Consider the following 13,493-nt stretch of genomic DNA (forward strand, 5'->3'; position numbering starts at 1 on the left):
TCACGGCTTCGGTTGGGGCTAGATGGCTGGAAAATGCAGGATCAAGCTCGCTGAAGCAGAAGCTGAAGACCTTCCAATTTCCAAGGCTAGGCTCGGAACAGCGACAACTGCAGCAAAGTATCTCAGGAGCGAGCTGGTTCGTTCATCAGGTGTTTCAGGTACTCTTCCTAAGGAACAGATCCTGGAGCAGTGGGTCGAGACTGGTTCCAACTGCTGAGGGCTGGAGGCAGCAACGAAATCAGGACAGAAAATCAGGGCTTCACCAGGACTTGGTAGGAGGAAATGCTGGTCAGTTGCAAACATCGCCCTCGCGTCCACAGTGGGCTGCACTTCTTGGTATGAGTCTTGGCTCCAACAGTCCTCCTTTAATTCAAGGTACGGACTGGAATCTCACACAGGTCACCTATTGTAAGGTTTTGCACCATTCAAATTGGTAGTGGCCAACCAATCATGGATAGCCACTAACCATACAATATGCCCAGGAACTAACATTCAGTCACCAGATTATGGACTGGAACCAGAAAGTCCCAGATTCCACATACAGGCTTACCTAGAGACTGCCATTTTGCCCGGTAAAGAAGACGCTTTCCCCAGGAAGGGCTTCCCATATATGTCGATTTCGGACAAGAGAGGGCACAAGAACAAGCAAAAAATCTCATTGCACGGCCATCTTCAAGTCCTAGCCACTATTAGTAGCCATTTGGAAAAGTTCAAGACATGGTAGAAAATAACAGCTGCCACATGCCCATACTGAAAGTATTTGTAACCACAAAGTTATAAAAGAAAAAAGTGATAAATATACAGGGTAGCCTACACGCACCTCACTGTATTAATAGTGATATGAACTGGTTGGTTTACCCATACAAATGAGTACAATGCAAGGAAAGGAAAGCTGAAGGTTTATGTCCTCGCTGTCAAGAAGCACACAGATGTCTGGTCAGATGAACAATGTAGTTTTCATTAAGATCTCCAACCAGCAGCCCCAGTTCCCGCCTCCTTTCAGCTCCACTCTGCTTCAACAACCTTCTTTCAACACCTAATATTGTGTTCTTTTCTTCTAACTGGGCAACTCCATTCCATGTTCTCGAACACAGGGTACAGTACAGCTAATCCTACACAAGAACATGTAATAACTATATAAACACACCTGCTTCCCTCCATATTTACAGAACCAAGGACTTCCCCGCAACTAATTCTTTTTTTTTTTTTTTTTAATAACTCTGTTTATTGGATTTAAACAACAGAACATAAGAGACGTATAAGAATAAGACATGAATCAGCAGTATACATGTTGAAGGCAATCGTCCATATCAACAGGGCCTGTGGGGCCGAGGACCAAAAGACAACAATAGGACCAGGCAGGCAAGCAAGGCAAGCATCACTACCGGGGCACCCCCACCCACAGAGCTTATTGAGCATCTAGCCATTTACCCCATATTTTTCCGAATTTGCGGGGGCAGCCCCTTGCATTATAGATTCGGCGCTCTAAGGTTGCGCATCTGTCCAGCTCATTACTTCATCGATTCAGGCTCAATGGTTCGTCCGATCCCCAATTGGCCGCTATAAGTCTTTTGCCCGCCCCCAACGCAGTTGCCAAGAACATTTTCTCATATTTGGACAGGTCTACTTCCCCCCCCAATGCCCAATAGTACCATCTTGGGGTCCCTGGGAATTGGTGTCCCCAGAGCGGCTGAGATTGTGTTAACACATTCCACCCAGAAGGCCTGTATCACCTGACAGTCCCATATCATATGGTAGAAGGTGGCGGGTTCAGTTTTGCATCGGACACATGTCTCGTCTTCTATTCCACCCCATCTGGCCATTGCAGTGCGTGAGTGATATGAACGATGTAGGATCCTCAACTGTATTAGTCTAAGCTTGGATTCTATCCCAATTTCTCTGGGGGACATTAACGCTTCTACCCAATCTTCAGGTTCCAGGGGGCCCAGGTCCCTTTCCCACTTTGCCTTTAGTCCGTCGAGTTGTGGAGCCCCGAATGAGCTAAGGGCCTGATAGAGGGTGGAAGTGACCCTAGAAGAGATGTACTGCGGGAGAATTTTGGTCTCGATGGGAGAGCAAGGGGGTAGGACCGTCGTGTCGGGGAATTGGGCGCGGATTGCGTGGGACAGTTGCGCATGCCGAAACCGGTCCATGGGTGCCAGGTCGAATTGTTCGCGCATGGACTCAAAGCTCAAGAGGCGGCCCTCCTGTATTACTTGTGCTAATGTGTGTATTCCTTTGGTCAGCCAGTGACCGAAGGAGCCCATTTTTACCAGTTCCGGGAGGAGCGCATTGTGCCATATGGGTTGCGACAGTGTTGGCTGGCCTTCCCAGCCGATTAGCTTGTGTGCGGCCCGCCAGATGTGGTGGGACATTTTGGGCAGCACCGGGAGTTGGTTGCGGGTGGCGTAGAGGACTTGGAGAGGTGTTCGTGGGGACATGGTCTCCAGCTCTATACGGTTGTGTGGCTGTGTGGGGTCTGCGTGCATCCAGTCATTCACTACTCCTATCTGTGTGGCCAAGTAATAGGTGCGTATGCAAGGTAACCCGATGCCTCCCTCCCACACCGATCTCTGGAGCGTGTCAAGGGCAATCCTGGATTGTTTCCCTCCCCATAGCAGTGTGCGCAGATTCTTGTCGATGAGTGCGAAGGTTTCTCGGGGGATGGGGAATGGGGCGTTCTGGAGGACATACAACAGTCTGGGAAGGGTCATCATATTGAATAGTGCGGCCCGGCCCATTAGCGACAGGGGGAGAGATTCCCGCAACTAATTCTTAACACAGACACAGTCTGTTTGCTCAATTTTTCTCCATTGCTCAAGCTCACCACACTACCCAAGTCGTCCTCAATACTCATGGGCCTAGAGTACTTGGACACACCTTTCTCCACTCTCTTCCCCAACTTCACTTTTACCATGTGGACATCTACCACACAATTCTTTCTATTGTACCTCACTTTAGTTTTATGCCAACTGTAATGTGCCTGCCACCAGGTATTGAGTTTAGGTCTTAACTGGTCATTTACTTTGTTTTTTTTACTTAAACTATGCTCAGCTATGTGTTCTGTGTAACTGGAGTACCTCTTTCTCCCCCCTCAAAAATATTGTGTGTCACCTTAGAAGTAAAGTGTAGATTTCCTTCAGTAATCCAGTGTGGTGTATAATTGTTGTGGGGGGGTGCGGGGGCGTCTCGTGATTATTTGCCTCTTTCTGCCAGCTTTCCTCACTCACTCCTGAAGTTAAGCCTAATTGCTCTGCTACACCTACCATTGGAGAGTCTGGTGTAATATTTTGGCCATCACTCTTCCACCATTAGATATTAGATTATTACACAGCCCATGTTCAAAAGGGGTCGCTACAATGCATCAACTTCAATGTGACATGGTAGAGACACCATGGAGTTAAAGGGAAATAGTTGGGGCTCACAAAGTGATGTTAAAAGCAACAAGCGAGAACGCTTCGCTAAATAGTGTTGATCAGCAATGGGTTGTGTTGACTTTGCGTCCGGCAGTCGGTCTGTTGATAGCATAGTAATTTGGGGACTAATACGTGATTGCAAGCTTCCAATCATCTGGCCCAGTATGTTTGTTTCCCACCGCTGTACAATGGCATGTCTTCCAAGCCTTTCCTGTTTAAACCAGTTACACCTCCATCCCTAATTTATTGCTCCTACCACCTCAATCCTAATCTGCTAATTTGTCCCATTAATCTCCCCATCTCCTCCTCACATTCCCCTTTTAAACCTTTGCCTTAAATTCATAATTGCCAGTGTTTTGCTCTTGGTTCAAATGTAGCAGAACGACAAACACTTTAGTTCTATGAAAAGCTCTCAAATACCTCTTGGGGTTTTGCATGAAGTTATTCAAAACTACACACAATTGGAACCCTGGGCAGGTGAATTACCCTTCCCCAATTGGTCAATTTAATGGCAATAAGAACAGATATGGCTCAGTTTTTACAACCTGCATATTTGACCTTCGCTTTCTTTTCCTCTGAAAGCCCTGTACTAACAGTGCTTCCCCCCCCTTAGTGCCCAATTTAAAATAATGTTTTCCTAACAATGCCATCCTTTTTTCGCTTGTTACTTTAAATTAGTGAAAATAATAATTTACTATAAATCAACATGACTATTTTTGTCATTATTTTTCATGTTTTTGACATAAAAAATATTTAAGGCACCAAAAGAAAAAATGTAATCTAGATACGTTTACATTATCTTTCTGTTACCCAGGTGTTCCAATAGCTTTATAGACCTTGCCCTAGTAGTTACAGGCCCTCAGTCTGCATTAAAGGCTCTCGATGTGCTCGGGCCTTCAACTCTCTTCAGGGCAAAATCGTTAACATAGTTTATCTGACTTGCACACTACCTTACCACATTTTCAAACAAGATTACACAATTCCCCAGAGATAGGAGATTCCCAAAGATTCCCTAACACATTACTCACCCACATAACCAACTTCAAAAACTCAGTCCATGAAACCAACTAACCAAGATGCAACATTTCAAGCTGCTATTCAGCCATTAAATAAGTCACTTGCCACCTCAAGTCTATACATACATACTGCACAACATTTCATACACGCCAAGAGCCAATTATTACTAGCAGCGAGTGGAAATTTTGTGTCGTGCAACGAATGATCTCATTCAGTAAAGCAGGCAGCAGACAATCTAATGGAAAAATAGATTTTCGCAGATCACCGATACAGGTAAATCAAAATGCTTATGAAACCCACATCCATGATAAAAACATAAGTAGGTAATATCTGCTTGCTACAATCTGTACATATTTGCTGCTTCTATTTTTTCTATTACATTAGTTGTACTATTATTGCTATTTACTCTTCACTGTTTATTCTAACTGTATACTTTGTTTTGTACATATATTGTCCTGGGAGGATAGCTCAGCGGCAACGTGCTTGCCTTGGAAGCAAGACGACACGGAGCAACACAGGTTCGATCCCCGGGTCCGCGCTTAGAAACCTCTGGGTATTAAGGGCGTTATAAATAACCTATCATATCACATGTGCTGCTGTTATTATCTGACATGCCTTTACTGTAATTTGTAATATATGCTATTGTAACCATAAAATGAACGCCCAGATGCCTTTGGGCCAGGCGCGCTATACAAATAAAGAAACACAAACACAACATAATATATGCAGGATGGCAAAAAAATGTATCAAGGTTATTTTGTTTACTATAACATTAATAAGCGGAGTACCAAATTGAATAAATGAATTGCAACATTAAAAAGGAAAATGTCCTTTAAACAATATTTTACTAAGCACTTGATAATTAAAGAATTGCAAATATACATCTCCACAAACTATTACCTCATTTGTGACATCAATGTTGGTAAGCTGTTCTGTAGAAGTGGCTCAGAAAATACCAGATTTTCAAAAAGGTGCTGATTGTGCAATTCCCACGTCACCTGAAATTTCTTCAAATGTTCATTTTCCTATTAGGAGTAGAGCAGACAAACAGAAGTTGCAGATACTCTAACAAAACATGCATTTTAGACATGATGCAATAGCGCCACAGTTTTCAACATAAGCTACTCTAGCCAATGAAAACAGAGGTCTGGAAGTTGTGAATTGTCAACATTAAAACATAAAAAAGGCATTGGGACCTCCATGTCCATGAAGAAAATCACTCTGCGTCATTCCGGTAGCAAAGGGCATCGGGTGGAAGGATCAGAGCGGGTCTGCCAGTAAATATCCAATGGGAAGAAATAAGGAGGTAGTGTAGTATGCCACTATTTCTCACTGGAATGGCACACAACTGTTCTTCTTGTAGGAACTAACGTTTTCTTAAGCAACATTTCGGTTTCCAAATTTCATAAACCTCCAGGGAGCTCAACATAAGCCCCTGAAGCGGTAATCCAGCCAGATCAGAGACCATAGGTTTGGTGCATTGAGCACCTGAAAGCACAAAATTTACCTCCGGACGCTCCATTGCTTGCATAGCGTACCTTTAGTGGCCTTAAATGGCTATGGATCAGGTTTCCATACTCAAGAGCATGGGATGAGACTTCCCTAGTCAGACAGGCGAGATACATTAAACCAAGCTGGAAAAGGTCACCCAATCAAAAGACAATGGGCCTCATTCCGACCCTGGCGCTAACCAAGGCGCTATTAGCGCCTTGGTTGACGCCGTTATTTTTCCGACTCCGCCATGGTGAATGGCGGAATTACCGCCCCATTCCAAGGTTGGCGGGGTTGGTAATTCCCCATTCACCAAGGGCCCTTTCCCCATTCCCATTTTTGCCCCATAGGGCTCAATGGGAATGGGGAAGGTGCTAATTACGGCACCGTAAATTACGGTGCTGTAATTAGCTCCTAGGTCCCTTTGCGGGTTGGTTTTTTAGCGCCTGCAAAAAGCAGGCGTTAAGTACCAACCCGCAAAGGTAACTCGGAATAGGGCGGTAAGGGTTTAACTGCACCGGTCTCGTTAACGGTGACCGTTAACCCTTACCGCCCTACTCGGAATGACCCCCACTGACAATTTCAATTCTGGAAATCCACCCTTACTCCTGTGACACCTTGGGCATCAGGCACTTGTTGGACATCAAGATCCTGTGTTAGGTGCTTACCGAATGAAACAGGCAAATCACAAGTTTTTCTTTAACTAATTGACCAAATGATGCAGCACAGGGCAAAGACCAAATGAACTAAGGAACCAAAGCACCAGGCAAGAAAACAAAGAATAAAAGGCAGTCATTTTGCTGCATCCTGACTAAGGCAAAAAGGAAACTCGCACAAAATGGCAGTTTGTGCATGCCCCATCTGTGGGTCACTACGAATAATGCAGCACACAGAGGCCTCTGAATAATTATTGTAGAGAAAGCATCATTAAGATATTTTTTGGGGCTTGCTAGTAATTCCCACCAAACTGTGAAGGAAAGATAAAGCCAACAGTATTAAATGGTACACATCGGGGCCCACACATCAAAACCAAGCTTTGCCATTCACTACACTAGAAACAATGTAAGACATTAATTAGTTATGCAAACTTGAGTTGAGAGGTTGCTAAATAGCTTGAATAACAATCCACTATCAGATTAGCACATTTATAAAACCATACTTTCAAGCGTGGCCGGAGCCAGGCATGGAACCCTAAGTGGCAGCAGAGTTTGAGGTTACCTTGCTACGTCACTAGAGATATGAGAGAATGCCTTTCTTAGACATGTTACCAGACACTGCAGCCCAGGCAAATACAAGGCTTTCCTACTAGGACCTCACAGATTGGCAGAGCATTTAAACGGGAAGCTCCTTATTAGTGATGTTAATTGGAGTAGCCATTGTTTGACAAATTTTCACTTCACTTTTTCTTAACATAATAGCAAACAGCATGATTGTGTAATTTCAGGACTACAAGAAGGTGACTATTATACAGTACCATTAGTTGTGCGTCCTAAAGTACATTATCAAAACTGAGAACATATTTTAGCCTTACATTCCTTTGCATTTTGGTTTTCATAGTTTTCGGCTCAAGAAGCGTAAAGAAAGCTGCAAGCATAATCTTTAGGCTTAACATTGATCTATATGGATTTAATGTTTTTTTGGATTAGCAAATGATTTAAGTTTAGTTTCAAGTCCTCTCTACAAAACTAATTTCTTGAAAACCAAACACCACCTATTTCTTCCAACTAGAGCTGAGAAGATATGTGCTCAAGTACCCATGGTGCAGAAGACCAGTGTCATATCCCGGCTTTATTAAATTGCGAGATCCTGGTCAAATATTTTCATTCCACTATGAGATCTTCCAAAATTGCATGTACCCATAATTCACACAGTTGACATAGGTAAACTATACAAAAAGCCTCACACAGGAGTGTGGTCAGCAGTGCCACCGATGTGGCATCTCTGCTGATGGCCTCCGGTAGCCCATAGCTTTCTAAAAATACTGCTGTTTCCACGACACATTGAGCCTAAATAAAGGATAGCCTGCCGTCAGAAGATGCTATGTATTCAAGGAGCCTGCTGCCGACTCTGACGAACCCCGCAGGGACGTGAAAACTGCGGGTAAGCCTGAGATCACCCCGGCCTTGACGCACCAAGATGGCGGCCCGCTGCGGTAATGTGCATGGGAGGAGGAGCGGTCCCCTGAAAAGCGGAGGACTGGAGGTGCGAGGTCCCTGAACGGGGTAACAAATCCATCTGCCTAACACCTCAGATCCACTCAAGGTGAGGTGAAGGGGATCCTCAGCAGGCGCGGTGAGACAGCGAGGACAGCTTTGGAGCCTGTTAAGAGGCGTCAGATTGCTCCCCTGCAATGGGCCTGACAAGCTGGCAAGGAGAGTGGAGCATCCGGGACGACACTGACGCTAGAGGTTGGGAGGCCGGACCCAGTACCGGAGTACACATCCTGAAAGGATCGCAGTGGACATACCAGAGGTTTTGGCAGGGACCCAACACTACGGAGCTCCCCGCAACAGCTGAGAACAACGCGGACGCCAGCTGTGCCCTCTCCATGTTCCCAAGGAGAGATCCGCAAATCTGGAGCCTGGGACACCCCTAGGGGAGGTAACCGAATTCCACAGGCCGAGGATTCCGGCTCCCCAGATCCCCTGTTCAGCTGAGCCGCCATACAACACTCCGGCTGGGAGAGGGTAGACGCAGTGCTCTTGGGACGGCTGCGAGCCAGGGCACGTCACCCCGGCCTGGTACTGGAAACGGCAGTGAGGGAGAACCTGCCACGAAGAAGCATCAGCAGGTTGACGTCATACAAGCAGGCCGCTGGAGCCCCTATGAAGCAACACGCTTAAATGTGAGGAGCTGATTAGCGCGGGAGACCCCGTCTCACCTTGCGGGAGCAGCAACTGGCGGAGGTGGAGTGAGGACGCCCCTGGACCCCCTAGGGGGTGATCTGCAGTCCAGCTGGAGACACGCAAATGGAACATAGTTAAAGTTCTCCTAGCACTTAGCATGGGCAAGGCTAGTCACCAGTGCTCTCCCAGCTGGACAACGCTCCCCAGGTGACTCCAAGACAGCACGCCGAGGTGAGCTCAGTAGTGGGAACCCTCCCCTACCCCCCCCCTTCGACTAATACTAAGTCCACAGGCCCTGCTTCCTTCCTGCATTGGGTCTTCAGGCGGCAGGGGGGGAGGGGGGGGTCTACCCCTTCCTGGCTACAGTGCCAGCCAACCTGAAATCTCTAGGGAGGGCCCACCCCACCCTCCCTAGTATCATTTGCTGGATTGCTGGACGGTGGAGCCTCGGACGAAGTCTGGTGGGACTTTCAGACGGCAACGAACGAAGCATATCTCTCCAAATACTGAACAACAACTGGCGGTGGCTGCCTTCCATAACAGGGATCCCGTAGTATACAAATGAAGCCTGCCACCATGTCCAAACATCTTAAGACCCCGAAAAGTGGGGACGTCTCTACCATGTTACTCACTGGTGATAAAGTGCAAAGAAGTAAACGAAATCACCCCCACAAACCATACCATGGGGATCCGGACAGCTGGCCACCAGAGTGGACATACAGGCATTTATGTTCGACATTAAGGCTGAATTCCGCTCCTCTATGTCTGAACTCGCAACTAAGCTCAAAACGCACTGACCAGAGACTGACGGAGGCGGAGCAGAGGTTGGGAGAGGTGGAGGACCCGACTCAGGAGCACTCAGCAACGCTCCTTGAAATTCAAAGAAAGATCCAGTCCCTTACAGATGGAAATGAAATTCTGAAAATACAAGCAGGAGGATTTGGAGAACAGGGCCCGAAGAAAACCTACGCATCAGAGGGGTTCCCTCGATGGTTCCAGACCATACCCTTGCTGAATATGTGGGCGACTTATTTCAATCCCTCCTGCCGAATGTGGAGAGGCCTGGAGAAGGACCCCCCCCAGTTATTTCTGGCTAACGGCTGTTCAGTTCTCCTTTAAGGGGGGTTCCCGCACGATTGCCCATCTGGAAGACGCGGAAACAATCCTGAATCCCCACTTCATCGGGTAAGCGTGATGGTGTCCTGCCGACTCCCCAGGGAAGGGAAACTGGCGAAGACCAAGAAGAGGAATTATATCATCGACTGCGAGACCGTGAAGGAGTCACCCACTAGGAAGAGCAGGATAAAATCCAGTGAGCCCAAACGGATTTACTAGAGAACATGGCTAGTGGGAGCAGATTAGCTGTGGCGCAGAGAATATATCGCAGAGGCTTCTCTACCCCCCCGCCCTAACTAGCCCAGGAAGACAAGGAAGCGTTGGAGGTGCTTATAAGTAGTAGAGGCCGTCATGAAATCACTGAAAACTGGCGCCCCGGGCCCAGATGGTTTCTAGTCTAGATTTCATAAACTCTTTAGACCCCAGCTATTGGCTCCACCCGACGTCCCTATTTAACACATTGTGGGAGACAGGAAGTGTCACGCCCTCAATGCAGCACTCTACCACAATCTTAGTGCTAAAACCAGGGAAGGATCCAAAAGATTGCGCCTCATGTAGGCCAATTGTGCTTATGAATATAGATGCCAACATCTACTCTAAGGTGATGGCGAATTGCCTTGCCCCTCAACTCCTGCGTCCGATTAACCCCGACCAAACGGGAATCATATTAGGTATGAAAACTGGGGACATCAGGAGGAATTTGATAGAATGTGCCACTCAGAATAACGAGAAACTGGCCCTCTTGGCCCTGAACACTACAAAAGCATTTGATAGGGTAGACTGGTCTTTTATGCACATGACTCTGGAGGCATTTGCTTTTGGCCCCCAGTTCAGAAAAGCGATAGCTGCCAACTATTACGCCCCGAATACCTCACTCCAGGTCATCAGGGAGCGCTCACCTCCATTCCCTCTCGCATGTGGGACACGTCAGGGATGCCCGCTTTCACCACTTTGATTTGCACTCATTATGGAGCCACTGTCGCAACATATACGGAGTAATGACGCAATTCAGGGCCCAGTGATACAGAACTCTCCCCGTAAAATGTCACTTTATGCCGATGTTGTGCTATTATCCATCACCAACATCATCCGCTCCATGCAGGTGGCATTACGGGAACTGAGCGTTCGGTCAAGTAGCGGGTTTTGATATGTATTTTGGGAAATCAATGGTGCTGGGGATCGGCCATACTGCACACAAGTTGAGTGCCATCCGAGGCATCTGCCCGATCCGCTGGGACACGACTGGTACAGCTCATCTAGGAGTGCGCTTAACGGCCACTCCGAAAGATTTATATGGGGCAAACTTTCCTACTCTGAGTAAAATACTAGAACAAGATCTGGAACGATGGGCGGGTCAAGAAATCTCATTGATGGGTCTGATAACTGCTGTAAAGATGAACTTCCTCCCCTGCTTGTTATATTGCTGCGCATCCCTCCCAGTGGAGATCCCGAAGCCTTTACTAGACAGGCTACAATGCAAATTCTTGGGCTTTATTTGGCAAGGGAAAAAGTGCAGAATTCCAAAAAGGATGAAGGGGGGCTCTGGGTTAGGAGGTTTGGGGTCCCAAACGTGCCGAGATACGCCGAAGCAGACCAACTTACTCATTTGCCCACATGGTCGACTGAGCATCCAACCCCTAGATGGATGGAAATAGAACAAGCATATTGTCCCCTACCCCTGCGCTTCCTACCCTATATCCCGTATTCGTCACAGAAGCAATGGCCTCGCCTACTGTCATCGACGAAACTCACGCTGTAAGTATGGGATGGGGTTCTCCGGAGAATGAAGATTCCTAGGGGCATAGGTCCACTTTCCCCGGTCTTTGGTAACCCCAACTTTGCCCCAGGCATTCCAACAGGTGCATTTGGGAGCTGGAAAATAGGTGGCATGCTCACATTGGGGAAGCTATTCGACAAGGGTCAGCAACGCAGGTTTGAGCAATGTAAGAAAGAATTAAAACTTGGAGGGAAAGGTTTTCCTATGCACAGATCTGCCATTGGATTACACACCCCGATATAAGAGTCACTCGACCCCTGAGCCCACTAGAACTTAATATGGGGGAAGCCACAAATAAAGGTGGAATCTCGAAGCTATATAGATTCATGTGAGAGGACCGGTTGTTTCTGCGCCGCCCGGATTACATGGCTCGCTGGGAAGAGGACCTAGGCTCGCAATTAGACGATATAGCCTGGTTGGAAATATTGGCTAGAGCCTGTGCCTCATCTAAATGTGTGACAATCAATGAGTGTGCACTGAAATTGCTCTTCCGGTGGCATTAACCGCCGGTGCAGATCCACCACTTTCCAGCCCTGTCCCACCCCCCTCCTGTTGGCGAAAGTGTGGAGCCCAGGGCTCGTACTTCCATATGTCGTGGGAATGTCCACGGATACACATCTTTTTGGAGAACATAGTGCAACTGATTCACAATATTACGGGTAGTCTACCGCTGTGCCCGAAAACTATTCTGTTAGGGGCCCCATGTGAAGAGATATACCCAAAGTCGGGGCCTGAGCAAAGTTAATAACCCACCTGTTGGTTGGCAGCACGCATCACCACGGCCCGATGCTGGCAAACAGTGGAGGGACCAGACATGGGGCGATGGTGTATTAAGGTCTGGGGCATTCTAGTGGCCAAAAGAATATCGGCTGCAAAAGAGGGAAAGTTGCTTCACTTCCAGACAGTGTGGTCAACGCTAATCGAATTAGACCAGAAATACCCAGCCCTGACCTTTAAACCACATTTAGTGAGACGTTATTTGGGTCTAAACGAAGACAATGGAGGGTGATGTGGAACACTGGATGCCAGGACTGAATGGAAGGGGGAGAATGGGCAGGCTTCTATATTAGCTATTGTTAAAGCGACTAATGTTAGTTCGTATAATGTGGTTGCTCCATCTGTGAAAATAATAAAAATAAGTTACAAAATAAAAAAAGCTTCACACATGGTACTGCTTAATTTCTGACAATGCAACTCGATAAACTACTGTACATTAAACATTTTTGCCTCTTGGCTTACTTATAACAAGGTCTAGTTAATGTCATTTACCGAGATACCCTCAAGAATCAAAGCCTACATATATTGACATTTTCTGTGGAATCCCTTCCAGTGATGTCAATATATTTGCAAACTAGGGAATCTTGCACGTCTTTTGTTGCACTGGGGCATAAAAACAAACCTGAACCTGCTTTCAATAGAAAGCAAAGTTCATGTTTTGCCTGAATGTGGGATTTCTACATACAATTTGACTATCAAGTTCCCACCACATGTGTGCACATTAAAAATTAGTGTTAGCAGAGTGTTTGGACCTGTGAACCTGTGAGTTACTCTGCTGGAGGCACAGTAACTTTTATCTTGCTGTTGTTGGAGGCGGTGCCAGCATACAAAAGCTACACTCTTGATGCGGAGCGGCCGCGGAATGGTAGCAGAGTGTTCGCGGAGGGGGTGCAGAAGACGCCATGGAACAGAACCTAAATAACAAACAGCCAAGCACCCCCGCACATGGAGCCATTCGAAAATGCCTGGTGTCTGCGAACTATGTGCCGCCCTCGAGGAGGGGGAGCTGTGCCCCAAATCCACATAGTCTGCCACTGAGCCCTTGTGTGCTCT

At 46.9% G+C, this 13,493-nt stretch overlaps 1 protein-coding gene across 5 annotated transcripts in view; it reads right to left on the reverse strand.

Moving 5' to 3' along the window:
* FAM193A (family with sequence similarity 193 member A) overlaps positions 1-13,493 on the reverse strand; it is a 974,920-nt gene that overhangs the window by 804,966 nt on the left and 156,461 nt on the right. For all 5 annotated transcript variants that reach the window (XM_069632109.1, XM_069632106.1, XM_069632108.1 and 2 more), the window contains one exon: positions 5,334-5,458. In XM_069632109.1, the coding sequence (XP_069488210.1) occupies positions 5,334-5,458 (125 nt within the window). The remainder of the gene's footprint in view (positions 1-5,333; positions 5,459-13,493) is intronic.

This window comes from Ambystoma mexicanum, chromosome 6q (genome assembly GCF_040938575.1).
Source record: "Ambystoma mexicanum isolate Mex_15411 chromosome 6q, UKY_AmexF1_1, whole genome shotgun sequence".
NCBI classification, from domain to species: Eukaryota; Metazoa; Chordata; class Amphibia; order Caudata; family Ambystomatidae; genus Ambystoma; species Ambystoma mexicanum.